General features: G+C 46.8%; 1 protein-coding gene and 1 long non-coding RNA gene across 5 annotated transcripts in view; one reads left to right on the forward strand and one right to left on the reverse strand.

Annotated features, from left to right (window-relative positions):
• The window catches only part of Snx27 (sorting nexin 27), a 75530-nt gene extending 74705 nt beyond the window's left edge, over positions 1-825 (reverse strand). For 2 of the 4 annotated variants that reach the window (XM_027953695.2, XM_027953696.2), the window contains exon 1: positions 350-824. In XM_027953695.2, the coding sequence (XP_027809496.1) occupies positions 350-660 (311 nt within the window). In that variant the 5' untranslated portion in view covers positions 661-824. Of the gene's footprint in view, positions 1-349 lie in introns of all 4 variants that reach the window. The other 2 variants (XM_071618426.1, XM_071618425.1) reach the window with 2 other exon arrangements.
• A 79-nt stretch (positions 826-904) lies between these two features.
• On the forward strand, positions 905-10025 carry LOC114106712 (uncharacterized). The gene is made up of 2 exons (XR_011708968.1): positions 905-1803; positions 6465-10025. It is a non-coding gene; the product is annotated as an uncharacterized lncRNA (long non-coding RNA).
• Positions 10026-14349: the final 4324 nt, after the last annotated feature.

Genomic DNA, 14349 nt, shown 5'->3' on the forward strand with positions numbered 1-14349 from the left:
CTGGCTGGGTCAGAAAAGGGGATGCCGTTAGTAAGGAGCAGAAGACGTTCGTTAGGAAGCAGACCAGGCGCAGTGGGGAGCAAAGACGGCACGCCAAAGGGACGGAAAGCAGCCAAGGCATGGGGGCAGGGGTAGGAGCACTGGGGGCGCAAGGACGTGAACTGGAGGCGACAGACAGGAGTGTGGGAGTCGCAGAACCGGGAGAGGTGGGTCGACTCACACGGAGGGATCGGGCAGCGTAGGCCGGGGGAGGCGGGGGTCCGGAGACCCGGGCAGGGTTGGGAGAGGAGCGGCCCGAGGGTGACAGGGAGGAGGAGACGCGGGGACGGCGCGGGGCCCGGATACTCACACCTCCAGGATGCGGTCCCCCTTGCGCACCCCGGCCCGGTCGGCCGCCCCCCCGGGCAGCACGGCGCTCACATGCTGCAGCGGCGCGTACAGCTCCCCGTTGATGCTCCGCAGCTGCCCGCCCTCGCTCACTTGGCCCCGCACGTTGAAGCCGTAGCCGGACTCGGACTTGACGATGCGCACGACCCGCGGGCCGCCGCCTCCCCCGCTGCCGTTCCCGGCGCAGTGGAGCCCGGACCCCCCGCCGCCGCCGCCGCCGCCGTTCCTGTGAGGGGCTGAGGGGTGAATCCCTTCCCCGTCCTCGTCCGCCATCTTGCGAGCAATCGAGTCGTACCCCCGCCCCCCTACGCCTCCACTCCCTCCCAGCGCGCGCTCGCCCTCCTCAGCAGCCGCGCGACCCTCGGCGCGCGCGCCCGAACCACCGGCCGCGGGACCGAGACCGCCACGGAGCTGCCGGCGGGGTGAAGGGGAGCAGGGGGCGGGGGAAAGCGGAAGGTTGTGCACCGCGAGGCCTCACGGGAAATGTAGTTTCCGGCCGCGGGGGCGGGGCGAGGCTGGGCCCGGCCTGGGCGGAGCTCTAGGGCGCACGCTCGGGAGCAAGGCCTGCTGGGAGTTGTGGTTTCTCCCCTGGGGTCTGTGAGGAGATCCACGTGCTGCCTAGTGAGCCTCCAGCCTAACGCCGAGCCTGGCCAGGTTTTGGTCCGCTGGCTTAGGGCAAGGTTCTGTTTTTGTTTCGTCCTTTCATTTCATAGCCTCCAAAAACGTTAATTGGGCTAAGGTCGGAGCCCAGAGGAGAGACGTGGAGTTTGTGCGTGGCCTGCACGAGGACTGGAGTGGATCCCCAGCCCCGTGGTGGCGACGGGAGAAGGGACAAAAGGAAGAGAGAAAGAAAGAAACCCAACGGGGTTCGTAGTAGGTGATGTTTGTGATTCAACACGAACCTAACTTGCTTGGTAACTCGTGTTCGTTTTATTCCACGACCCAGAACCACCTTGTGAGACAGCTGGATCTGAATTCGTTTCCCTGTTTCACTCATGAGGAGACTGAAGCTCAGAGTGTCCAAGGAAACCGGATGTTGAGTAACCGGAAGCAAGGCCTAGCTGTGTTTGCGCAACTGTCCGAACAGTGTAAGAGCTGCACCAACTAAACCAAAAACGTGGAAGGAAACAGCTCTAACTGGGTGTTAGAGCGGTCCAGTAATGACTTCAATTGTGCAATGGTTTTGACGTTACCTTTATTTTAAATTCATTGTGTTTTCCCCAGCAGAACAATAGAATTCTTTACAAATGGTGGCAATTGGTGGCTTTGGCTGCCTACCAAAAGACAAACTTACAGATGTTGTGCAAAGTGCCTGGTGAAGAGAAGTAAAAAGAGTGAGAGTAAAAAATGGTGAAGATAAGCTTATTTAAGCCATTATTACTCCAGTCTGACAATTGATTTCATCCTACTGATAAGGTAAGTCTGTTTACTGTTTCATAGGTGTTGTGGAAGACACAAGATTTCTGGGTCAGAGACACAAGACTGTCTATTACTCAAGACCCAAGAAGCAAGGAGCTTCAGCATGTTTGTGTCAGTTCCTTTTGCCCTTCCCACCTCCTGAGTAACACATGCTTGAAACAAAGGGCCCAAATGAATACTGTGCCCTTAGTGGATTCACAACACAGCTAAGAAACACGGAACTTGAGGAAGCTGCCATTTTATAGGAAGCAGTAAGCCAACCTGTTCTTTGACCTAGAGGGAGATATTACTTTATCCCTCATGGTTGCTCATACAAATACATCCCCGCAACCCTGAAATATAACCCCAGTGAAGAACAGTCAGGACCTTGCATTTTTGGCATACCTAGGAAGATGAAGCATGAAGATTACAGTACTGGGCTGGGGTTGTGGCTCAGTGGTAGAGCACTTGAGGCACTGGGTTCAATCCTCAGCACCATATAAAAATAAATAAAATACAGGTGTTGTGTCCATCTACAGCTAGAAATATTTTTAAAAAAACAGTGGCTTAGGGATGCAGAGATAAATAAGATGATATCTACAAACTCCATGAAGGGCACTAGTACGTGGTCAAACTAACAAAACACATATGCCTTGATCTGGCAGTTCCACTTCCAGGAGTTCATGCTAGTATTACACTTTCACAGGTGTAAAATGACTTTGTGTGTGTGTGTGAAGGGAAGTTGTTGCAGTACTGTTAGTTTCCAATGGTTTGTGAATTCAATCTAACAGTTACTGGTTAAATGATACATCCACAATGGAAAACTGAATCATTGTAAATAAAGAGTAAGGAAACTGTTTATGCACTGATGTGGAAAGATCTCATGGAGACTGTATATGGTTAAGGTAGAACAAGGTGCAGCTCAGACTAGACCACATAATACCATCCTGTGTGAAAGAGGAAGCATGTATATATGTATATATTTAGAAATATCACAAGAAACTGATAACATTATGCTGCTGGGGAGGGAGACTAGACAGCTAGGGTGAAGACAAGGGTAGAAAGGAGACTTTTCACTTTATTCCTGTTTTGGTTTGGATCTGGAATGTACCCCCAAAACTCATGTATTGAAGTCTTGATTCCACTGCATCAGTATTTAGAGGTAGGGCTTTTAGGAAATCACTGCTCACATCCTGCGCTAGTGATGGGATCAGGGTCACTCCGCAATGAAAAGACCACACAAACACAGAAGTACATTTTGCAGGAGTCAGGGATGGCTCTTCGACCTCGAGGGTCAAGCTCCCACGCTGGACAGCACTGGAAAAGGTCACGAGGAGCAAGAGAGAACACACCAGAAACCCTCTATTTATTAGGAAAAAGACACTCCTTAGAATATTCCACTCAAATAAGGAAAGGGATACAATTACAGAAAATGGGGGTGGGGGGGATGCCCAAGCCCAAAGCTAAGGCACTTCCTTGCCCAACAAAGGTAAGACCCACTTGCTTCTCACAGCGTGCAATGCCAATTCAGTACCCCCACTACTCAAGGTTGAGGGGGTGTGCCTAGCTTGTCTGCAGGGCAGCCCTGGCAGGAAGTGGTTGGATCATGAAAGCTTTAACCTTACCAATGGACTAATCCATTGATGAATTCATAGCTGAATGGACTTTTGGATGGTGGTGGAAGCTGTAGGAGGCGGGGCCTAGTTGAAGGGCATGGATCCCTGGAGTACTGTATCTTTTCTACAACCCCTTCTCTTTCTCTCCTCTCTGCCTCCCTGTGCTTTCTAGCTGCCATGAGGTTAACAGCTTTGCTCTGTCACTCCCTTCCACCACAATGCTCTGCCTCATCCCAGGCTCAGAAACAGTGGAGTCTGCTGACAGTAACCTGAAACTGTGGGCCAAAATAAATCTTTCCTCCTTTAAATTGTTTTTCTCAGGTATTTTGTCACAGCAATGAAAAGCTGATTAACACAATTCCTTTCTGTAACAGTTCTCTAACTTCTGCATTTTTAGTCATATGACTATGTTGCCCATCCAGAAAATAAGTAAAATATTAAGTAAGAATCAGATTGGCAGAAAGGGTGATCAGATCATCAAAAATAGAGAATAAGACACCATGATTATTTTTGAGAACTAACAATCTAGCAGAAGAAGCAGCAAAATACAAAATGATTACAATACAGAGGCATGCACAAGCTGCTAAAAGGGCACATAAGCAGGGACTCTCAAGCATCCAGAGGTTAAGGAGTTAAGGAAGATGTTTCATAAAATGGGAGAGCTTAGCTGAGTGATTAGAGAGGAGAAGAGATAGCAAGAGAGAAGAAGGGTGATGGAAGGGCATTTTTGGAAAGGGGAACAGCATGTTCAAGAGATTTAAAAGAATAATAGTAAGGGATAGGAAAAGCAGCAGAATACAACAGACACTAGTATGGCAGTATGTATAAATGTGGCTGTATAACCAATGTGATCCTGCAATCTGTACACGTGGTAAAAATAATAATTCATACCTCATTTGAATCAAATGTATGATATATGATATGTCAAGATCATTGTAATGTTTTAAGCAACCAATAAAAAAAAAAAAAAAGAATAATAGTGCAGTGTAAGAACATTCAGTCCAGTAGGATAAGAGCAGAGGCAACAGAGCAGGAAGTACGCTAGGGAGGTAGGCAAGAGTTAGATCTGAGAAGGCTTCAGACACTGAATTCCATGCCCAGGAGTTTGAATTTCATGCCTAAGAATTCAGGGCCTCTGAGCCAGGCACAGTGACTCACGCCTGTAATCCCAGCAGCTCGGGAGGCTGAGGCAGGAGGATCATGAGTTCAAACCAGCCTCAGCAATTTAGCGAGGCACTAAGCAACTCAGTGAGACCTGTCTCTAAATAAAATACAAAAAAGGGCTGGGGGTGTGGCTCAGTGGTTGAGCACCCCTGAGTTCAATCCCCTCAGAATGTTTTTTCAGCAAAGCAGAAGTATCATCAGATTTGTGCTTCAGAAAGTTCACTTCAGGATATGAGGAGAATGAATTGAGATAGATCAGTTAAGAAGCAATTGCAAGGGCTGGGGATATAGCTCAGTGGTAGAGCACTTGCTTAGCATGTGCAGGGCTCTGGGTCCAATCCCCAAGGGTCACCAAAAAAAAAAAAAAAAAGAAGAAGAAGAAGCAATTGCAAGCTAGGTAGATTACAAGCCTGTAATCCCATGGCTCAGGAGGCTGAGGCAGGAGGATCACAAGTTCAAAGCCAGCCTCAGCAACTTAGTGAGGCCCTAAAGCAACTCAATGAGACCCTGTCTCTTAAAAAAAAAAAAAAGGCTGGAGGATGTGGCTCAGTGGTTAAGCAACAAGGTTCGATCCCCAGTACTGGGGGGGAAAAAACCCTACAATTGTAGTGATTCAGGTGAAAATTAATAGGATTCCAATTAGGGAGTGGAAATACAAGGAAGGAGACACCTGGGAGAGAAGGGACTTGGTGACTATTAGGATCTCAGTTGCAAGTGTGGCGGGGAAGGAAGGGTGTATGATTGATTCCCCAAGACAATGTATGAAAAAGAAGAGGTTGAGTGGAAGAAGATAATGAGTTTAGTTTCGGGCCTGGTGGATTTAAAGGCTCTGTGGAGATTCAAGAGGAATCATCCAGTAACTGTGGATGCATAAGTCTGGAGCTAGGGAAAGGAGTATGGGTCATGCACAGATTTGGGAGTCTTTGACTCTGGGTGGTGGCAGATGAGAGTACCAAGATAGGCATTGTAGTAAGATGAGAGGATGGGGCTGGGGATGTGGCTCAAGTGGTAGCGTGCTCGCCTGGCATGCGTGTGGCTCGGGTTCGATCCTCACCACCACATACAAACAAAGATGTTGTGTCCGCTGATAACTAAAAATAAAATAAAATAATTTAAAAAAAAAAAAAAGATGAGAGGAGTGTCATGGCCAGGTTCCAGGGAATCTCCACCAACCTCCTCCCCCTAAGAGGAAGGAGATAGAGTGAAAGACTAAGAAAAACCAGAGAGCTGGGGGACCCAGAGAGAATGAGGTCCTGGATGTCAGCTTCGTTGACATCCAGGACCTGGACCATATGCAGAGCACTTTCCAAGCAAGGGCTTGTTTCACCATGCATTAACAAACAGAAGTATTCACATGAAACTAGGCTCAGATAACCATCAGACCCAGTCACATTGCTAGTTAACAGGGTAACTGAACCTTGAACCCAGATGTTCTGACACCAAGGTCAGGGCACTCTTCACTATCTAGCTTCCTTTTGGTTAATTATGAAAAGGTTCCACCTGCCCTTTGTGACCTGCAGAATTAGCAGGTTTCTGTTCCCTTTTGTGTGGGAATTCTTAGGTGAGAATTCCACCTCTGAACTTTTGCTCACATGATCCTTGCATCCTAGATATTCTATCTTTTCTCTCTCTCTTCACTGGTGTGAATTCTACTCATTTTTCAAGCCCTACAGAAGTCCCTCCATTAAGCCTTCCATGAGGACTCCCGTTCACTCTGACATCTCTCTTCTAAATTCCTGAGGAAGATACACCTTCATGTGACCCCCTTTGAGCTCTTGTGTAATTCCCTCCCCTTGAGGGTAAATGGGACCTGTGACCTCTTCTAGGCAATAAAATATGGCAAAGGTGATGATGTGACCCTCCCATGATTATGTTACGGTATTTAACATTCCTCCCTAGCAGGCTAAGTGAGGAGGTTCTCCTGCAGGCCTTGAGAAAGTAGCTGCCCTCCTGAGAAGTGCCTTGGGGACACCACACTGTGGGGAACAGCAGAGACCTCCAGAAGCTGAGGGACAGCAAGAAAACGGGGCCTTCAGTCCTGTACTCTGAGGAAATTCTGCCAACAACCACATGAACTTGGAATAGGATCTTGAGCTCCAAAAAGAAACAGCCCAGCCACCACTTTGATTGCAGTATGACCTGAGCAGAGGATCCAACAGAGTCCAGATTCCTGACACCGACTGAAACCACGAGACCAGGGATGCAGCTTGGTTTTGTTTGTTTGGAGTTTTTTTAATTTTATTTATTTTATTCATTTTAGTTGTTGAAGGACCTTTATTTTTTATTTATATGTGGTGCTGAGAATCAAACCCAGTGCCTCACACATTTGAGGCAAGTGCTCTACCACTGAGCCACAACCACAGCTCCTGCATCTTGTTTTGTGTTATTGAATAACAATTGTTGCAGGTTGTTACACAGCAATGGATAAATAATATACCTCCTATTGCATTTATGGTCAGCACTATTCAAGTTAGACCAGAATATAATGCCTAGTTTTGCTTTACCTTTCCAATCTGAACATAAGCTTCTTGAAAACAAGGAACTGGTTACATATGATTTGTCATGCCCCCATAGTATATGAGAATGAGAGATGTTTATGGGATGTTAGTCCAGGAGCTGGTGCTGTGACACACACCTGTAATCCTAGCAGCTTGGGAAACTGAGGCAGGACAATTGTGGGTTCAAAGCCAACCTCATCAACTTAGGCCCTAAGAAATTCAGTGAGACCGTGTCTCTAAAGAAAATATTTAAAAAGAGCTGGGAATGTGGTTCAGTGATTAAGTGTCCCTAGGTTCAATTGCTGATACCAAAAACAAAGAATGTTAGTCCAGGAAAAGATTCAAAAGTGGCTGACCCCTGCTGCATAGGACCTTGGGGGGGACTCACACGACTAATGTGGAGAACACGGAACAGCATGCTTAGGACATAAGTATCATTAACAACACTGTAAGTCAGGCATGTGGTACACCTGTAATCCCAGTGACTCAGGAGGATGCTTCAAGAGGATCCCAAGTTTGAAGCCAGCCTCAGCAACTCAGCGAGATCCTGTCTGTCTGTAATCCCAGCATCAATCCCAGCGACTCAGAGGCTGAAACTGGAGGATCGTGAGTTCAAAGCCAGCCTCAGCAACTGCGAGGCACTAAGCAACTCAGTGAGACCCTGTCTCTAAATAAAATACAAAAAATAGGGCTGGGGATGTGGCTCAGTGGTCAAGAGCCCCTGAATTAAATCCCTAGTACCAAGTAAATAAAATAAAAAGGGCTGAGGATGTACCTTAGTCACAGAGCACCCGTGGCACCCAACACTGAAAAATAATAATAACACTAATGTCACCTCTAACCTCATTCCCTCTTTTTTTTTTTTCCCTAGTAAAGAAATAGCTTCCCCGATCGACCAACCAAAAAAGACCCAGCAAAGCATAGCAGCTTGTCAAAGGTCACAGAGCAGAACAGTGGTCAGAATTCAGCCCTGAGAAGACAGATGACTTAAAAGAGGCAAGGAAGCATTCCATTACCTGTGGCGTCACGGGGCGAGGAGAACAAAGGACCCTGCCCTCATTCCCTCCTCTTTCTTCACTACTTGTCTATACTTGCTCCACGAAGACCACATGAGAAATTATATTTTTGGTAAATGGAGTAACTGACTCTCACAGGAAAACCTAGAGACGAGAAGGTTTACTAGTCAAGAATAGATTAGTTGCAAGCGATAGAAATCAACTAAATCCTCAATTCAAACTAACTTAAGCGAAAAAGAGTATGTACATGTTCACAGAGCTAAGGAGGACACAAACCACCCCAAAACCTAACGGCAAAACCATCATTTTATGCTCACAGCCTCTGGGTCAGAAGTTCAGATAGGACTCAGTGGGGATGGTTGTCTCTGCTCTGTGAGCCTCTCTGAAGAACTCAGAGCCTCAGGGTGACCTGGCGACTGGAGTCTGATTTCATTTGGAAACACATATGGTGGCTGAGGCTGGCTGCTGGCTGGAACCTCTTCTCGGCCTGTGGTCTGCCCCCACCCATGGCTTCTCCACATGGCTACTCAGCTTCAAGCGCATGGCGAGGACCCAAGGAAGAAACCAGTAGTGCATGTGGCATCTTTATAACCTGACCTCAGAAGTCATATAGCATATGGTTTTGGCCCAAGTGGTCACAGAACGTGGCCTAGGTGCCAGGGCAGAGGACTTAACACCATCCTCCAGTGGAAGGAGCATTACAGCATGTGAAATGAGATATATCATGAGATGAGATGTATATTTTCCACTTTTGGGAAATAGAATCGTCCACACTGGGGTAATTCATAGCAAGTGCTGCAAGAACCAGGCCTTGGGGTTGGACACAGGGAGCTCAGGGAGACTTCTCTCTTTTCATCTGCCTCTCAGTTTTACTTATCTCTGTTTCTCTTATAGGAAAAAGAGCCACCACCCCCCTTATTTTTCTCAGCATATGTATAGTTTCCCAGAGAAGGACTTTGAATGGCCCTTACTTGATCAATTAAGGCCCACCACTTGGATCAATTAACGGTACCTGAACAGCTCTGATTATCCACACCTGGATTACATGCTCAGGTCACATACCTACGAAGAAAGCTTATTGGGCAGACTGTAAAGAACAGCTAGTACAATGAAGTGCACACCTGTAATCCCAGCAGCTCAGGAAGCTGAGGCAGGAGGATCACAAGTTCAAGACCAGTCGAGACATTTACTGAGGTTCTAAGCAACTTAGCAAAACCCTGACTCAAACTAAAAAGGGCTGAGAATGTAACTCAGTGGTAAGCACCCCTAGGTTCAATCCACGGTTACAAAAAAAAAAAAAAATAGAATAGAATAGAAACGAGCTAGAACAGTCTACCACAGGTTTAACTTCAGTAAGCCTCTCTGTCAGCTTGGGGTGCGACCATAATTAGGCTAGTTCTCTACCACGCTTCTGTTAGCTGTACTGTTTCTGAGTCTTACCTGATGATCATATCATGCACTATCTTCTACGTGGCCACACACCACGACTCTGAGATTTTTGGATTTCCCTTCAGAGGGAAAATTTCCTGGACCTGACAGCCACCCTGGCCTGCTTTTCTCTACCATTCCCTCTCGCCACACCTGACTACCATGTTTCAAAGAGTCGACATTCCTAAGTAGTCACTTTTCACCATCCTTGTAGGCAGTTGTCACTCTGCTAGCTTCCCAGTAACTCCCCATTTGCCCCCCTCACAATCAAACTCAACTTTTCAAGGGCCCTTTATTCCCTGGAAATTACCTTCCAGAGCCAACAGTTGAGAAATAACGCAATACATCAAGAGATCGCATGACCAAAAAAAAAAAAAAACAGGGTTTCTGAGTTGTCAGCATCATCCAGTGGAAAAGGGTATGAAATGTGTGTCATCCACATTGGCTCCTATCTAGCTTTAATCCTTAACATGTCATTAGGATGCTTTGGATTGCAAATACAGAAAATTTAAAAATGGTTTTTTTTAAGATCTTATTCATTTATTTATCTATTTTTTTTTTGGGGGGGGGGTGTTTTTTGTTTTTGTCTTTTTTGGAACGGGGGTAGAGCCCAGGGCTTTGTGAATCAAGGCAGATGCTTTTGCTACTGAGCTACATCCCAGCCCTCAAAAATGATTTTAAAAGGAAATGTATGGTCTCAAATAAGTAGCAGGACTAAAGGTGGTAAATTCCAGATCAGTTAACTCAACAGTTCATCCATGTAAAGGATTCATTCCTCCCATCTCCCATGTCTGCCACCTTCACTGTATCATCAGGACCGTTTCACTAATGCCTCTCATGGTGGCAAAATGGCTGCTGAGTTCCAGGCATCACCAACACACATGGCTACAATATTGAGAAGCAGGAAATAGGAAGTTTCTTATTGAAGCTTGCCACAGTCTGGCTGGGCACAAATCACGAGCCACTGAAGCAGGAACAAACTTTATTTCTGAACTCCACCAGCACACTCCACACACACTCCCTGGGAACTCTCCCGAACACCACGAGGCTCCTCCAGGAACCACCAACCAGAAATCCCTCCTCCGGCATTTCCCCAATCAATTCAAACTCTTCAGGAATCCCCGGTGAGAGCTCAACCGGAACTCAACGGGAACTCCGCAAGAACTTAAAAGTCATCATCTTAATGGCTTGCTGGCGTCACCTCTCAACCACTACTTCTGGCAAAAATGCCATGCGTCATCCGGACTCGGCTGTGGCCCTCAACAGAAGCTCCTTTTTTTTTAAGTTGTTGATGGACCTTTATTTTATTTATTTTTATGTGGTGCTGAGGATCCAACCCAGCGCTTGGCACATGCTAGGCCAGCTCTCTACCATTGTGCCACAACCCCAGCCCTCCTTTTTTTGTTGTTTTTCTAGTCCTGGGGATTGAACCCAGAGGCAATTTACCACTGAGCTACATCCTCAACCCTTTTTATTTTTTTTTTAAATTTTGGGACAGGGTCTTACTAAATTGCTAAACCTGTCCTTGAACTTGTGTTCCTCCCATCTCAACTTCCTGAGTTGTTGGGATTATGGGTGTGTGCCACCATGCCCAGTGTTCTTGTGTTTGTTTGTAAAAGCAAGAAACTCCTCTCCATATCCTTGCATCAGCTTTCTTTCATGTCTCATGAGCAAAAGTGTATCACGTGCTAATCCACTAACTCAGTCACTGGCAAAGGAGCCAAAATTACTGTGGCTGACTCAAACTAAGAAAGACTTACTCCTGGGGCTAAGAGTCGACTCATCCCTGTGTGCCTCACTCGCCAGTGAAATCCAGAACGATAATAAACTAGGGCTTTGCAAAACCAAAGGATGGGAGCTAGGAGGGAGAAGGCAGGATGCTTTTAGATAGGCAGCCAGTTGCATCTAATGCCCTTCCCCTTGGCTTCTCCAACCATGAACTAGAGATGATGGTACCTGCTTCATCTGTACATGGAGATATTTTTAAAAATGGGATTTTTCTGGACACTCATCAAAATAGTTTAGTTAAAAAGTAGTGAGAGAACTAGGTGCAGTGGCACACGCCTGTAATCACAGGGGCTCAGGAGGCTGAGACAGGAGGATCACAAGCTCAAAGCCAGCCTCAGCAATTTAGCAAGACCCTAAGCAACTCAGTGAGACCCTGTCTCAAAATAAAAAAACACTGGGGATAGCTCAGAGATAAAGAACCTCTGGGCTCAATTCCCACTACCAGAAAAGGATGGGCGGCTGGGATTGTAGCTCAGTGATAGAGTGCACCTGGGTTCAATCCCCAGTACCAAAAAATAAATAAATTAAATTAAATATGGGTCTGGGTCTGGGGCTCAGCAGTAGAGTGCTCACCTAGCACGTGTGAGGCCCTGGGTTCGATCCTCAGCACCACATAAAAATAAATAAAATAAAAACAAAGGTATTACAAAATTAAAATAAAAGGACTGAGGAAGTACCTCAGTGGTTGAGCACCCCTGGGTTCAATACCTATATGAGAAAAAGTAAATGGTGACCATGGTAAATTTCATGGTGGCTCAGTGGTCGAGCGCTTGCCTAGCATGTGTGAGGCACTGGATTTGAATCCCAGCACCACATATAAATAAATAAACTAAAGGTCCATTAACAACTAAAAAAAAAATTTAAAAATGATAAATTTTATGTTATATATTTTTTTTACCACAATAAAAGAGTTTAAGTAAAACAGTGGGGCTCTTTAAGATATACAGCAAAGGAATTATGCTAATCTTGAAAAAATGCGTAAGTTCATGGTATTCTCTAATAACCATAATGTTGACCTTTTACCCGTCTTTATTTGTGAGTGATAACGGGCCTCATCTGTCACTTGTTTCCCAGTCACGTACCATCCTTCCCTCCCATTTTCCCTTAGATCCACAATTGTTTGTTGTTTTGTTTTGAGAGAGCCTCCCTATATTGCCCAGGCTGGCCTCTAACTCCTGGGCACAAGAGATGCTCCTGCCTCAGCTTCCCAAACACTGGAACTATCGGTGTGCACCACTGCACCCGCCGCATATCCATGGTGGTTTTTTTTTTTTTTTTAGTTGTTGATAGACCTTTATTTTATTTATTTATATACAGCGCTGAGAATCGAACCCAGGGCCTCACACGTGCCAGGCGAGTGTGCTACCACTGAGCCCCAGCCCCAGCCTCAATGGTTGTTTTGACTGAGAAATTCCACTCTCAGAAAAATGCCCTGCCAGGGAGTCGGCTGCACAGAATGGAACCGACTGTGGCCCGCGCTTACCTCTCCCCTCGAAGGCCACCTACACCTTTGCACCTTTGTCTTCTAGTCCTCTTCAACCCAGCTCTCCCCGTGTCCATGCAAAGAGCTTTGGGACCAGGAGACACAGCGGACGGACCACCAGCACGAAGCAGCAGCAGGTGTTGGCAGCTGTGGACGACTGTATTTACTGACAACACATCTGGACTGATATTTACCACCCTTCAGATGTTTGCAAGTGAGTCAAAGCTGTGAGGAGCCATGCACAGAAGCGGCAGCATGATCTGACCCCAACACCTATCCCCGGAGGATCAGGACTCTCTGCCTGAAGCTACCAGTGTCCCACCCCGTTTCCAATACCCAGGGCTGGGTGCAAGGCCCATCCAATTAAACTACCTAAACTGGGAGTCAGATGTCATCTATCCATTTAACCAACTCTCTCTAGTTTTTCCCCAAATGTCATAGATGATAAAGACTTTCAACACAGCTCCCACCACCCGCTTCTATATACACCCCAGTGCTTCATCACATTGCCAGAAAGCTGCCCCTTACATGGAACCCTTCTGTAACTACAACAGGTTCCCAACAGCGGCCACCAAATTTTGAATGCTGCACGCCTTCCAGAGCACAAATGGTAACTGATAGCATTAAATCCTCTGCATTTAGCCCCTGATGCCAGGCAGGTGCCCCAGGGCTCCCTCCTCGGTGATTTCTTCAGTGACCTGGTTAGCCACCTAGCAGAACATCTTGCTGGTGATAGGAAAGAGGATCCACTTCTTCTAGTCTTGGTGGAGTCCACACAACCCTCCAGGCACTGGGCCAGGGCTGGGGACATGGAGAGGATCCACCCTGCCCCTGCAGCAATTCTCAGATCTGGGTGGAAGGGCCAGCATGGAAACAAACAAGTACCTGCAGGGTGTTGGGTTTTGCAACAGTTGCTAGGGGAGCACAGAGGAGGGTTGACTGACACTGTCTGGAGAGGGAGATGGGGGCGGGGAGAACAGGGTTCACAAAACAGTGTCATCTGCGTGGGGTTTTGAAGGATGACTAAAAGCTTCCCAAAAGGATAAGGCAGGAAAAAGAATCCAGGAGGAAGGACTCACATATGGAAAGGCAGAGAGGTAACAAAGGACTTGCTATGTCTCAGAAACAACTGGCAAGGTAGCAGAGGCCCAGAAATGAGGCGGGATGAGTAAGGCGCTGGGCAGCTTCCTTCCAACCAGCGCCGCTCCATGCTCTGACAGCGGGGCAACAGCAAATCGAAGCTCTACTCTGTAGCTGCTAAGGAAATGGTAGAGCACACCTTAAGTCTGTTCTGTGGTGTGCAGCTCTTCTGCTAGCTCATAATCCACTAATGGGAATTGTCTTCTCAAGGAATCCAACTCTTTCCTACTTGAAAAGACCACTGGGCAGATTATCTGAACCTTTAGGCAACTGTGATAATGTGAAATGTGATTATTACTTGACTATAATTTTGAAGAACCTGACATTTCATAGAAGAGGGATCCAGGGCTCCGGGAGATGAAGGGACCACTCAACCCTATCATGGCAGGATAAGCCGGGTGGCACTCAGCTCTCCTTACCACCCACCCTGA

This window comes from Marmota flaviventris, chromosome 10 (assembly GCF_047511675.1).
Source record: "Marmota flaviventris isolate mMarFla1 chromosome 10, mMarFla1.hap1, whole genome shotgun sequence".
NCBI classification, from domain to species: Eukaryota; Metazoa; Chordata; class Mammalia; order Rodentia; family Sciuridae; genus Marmota; species Marmota flaviventris.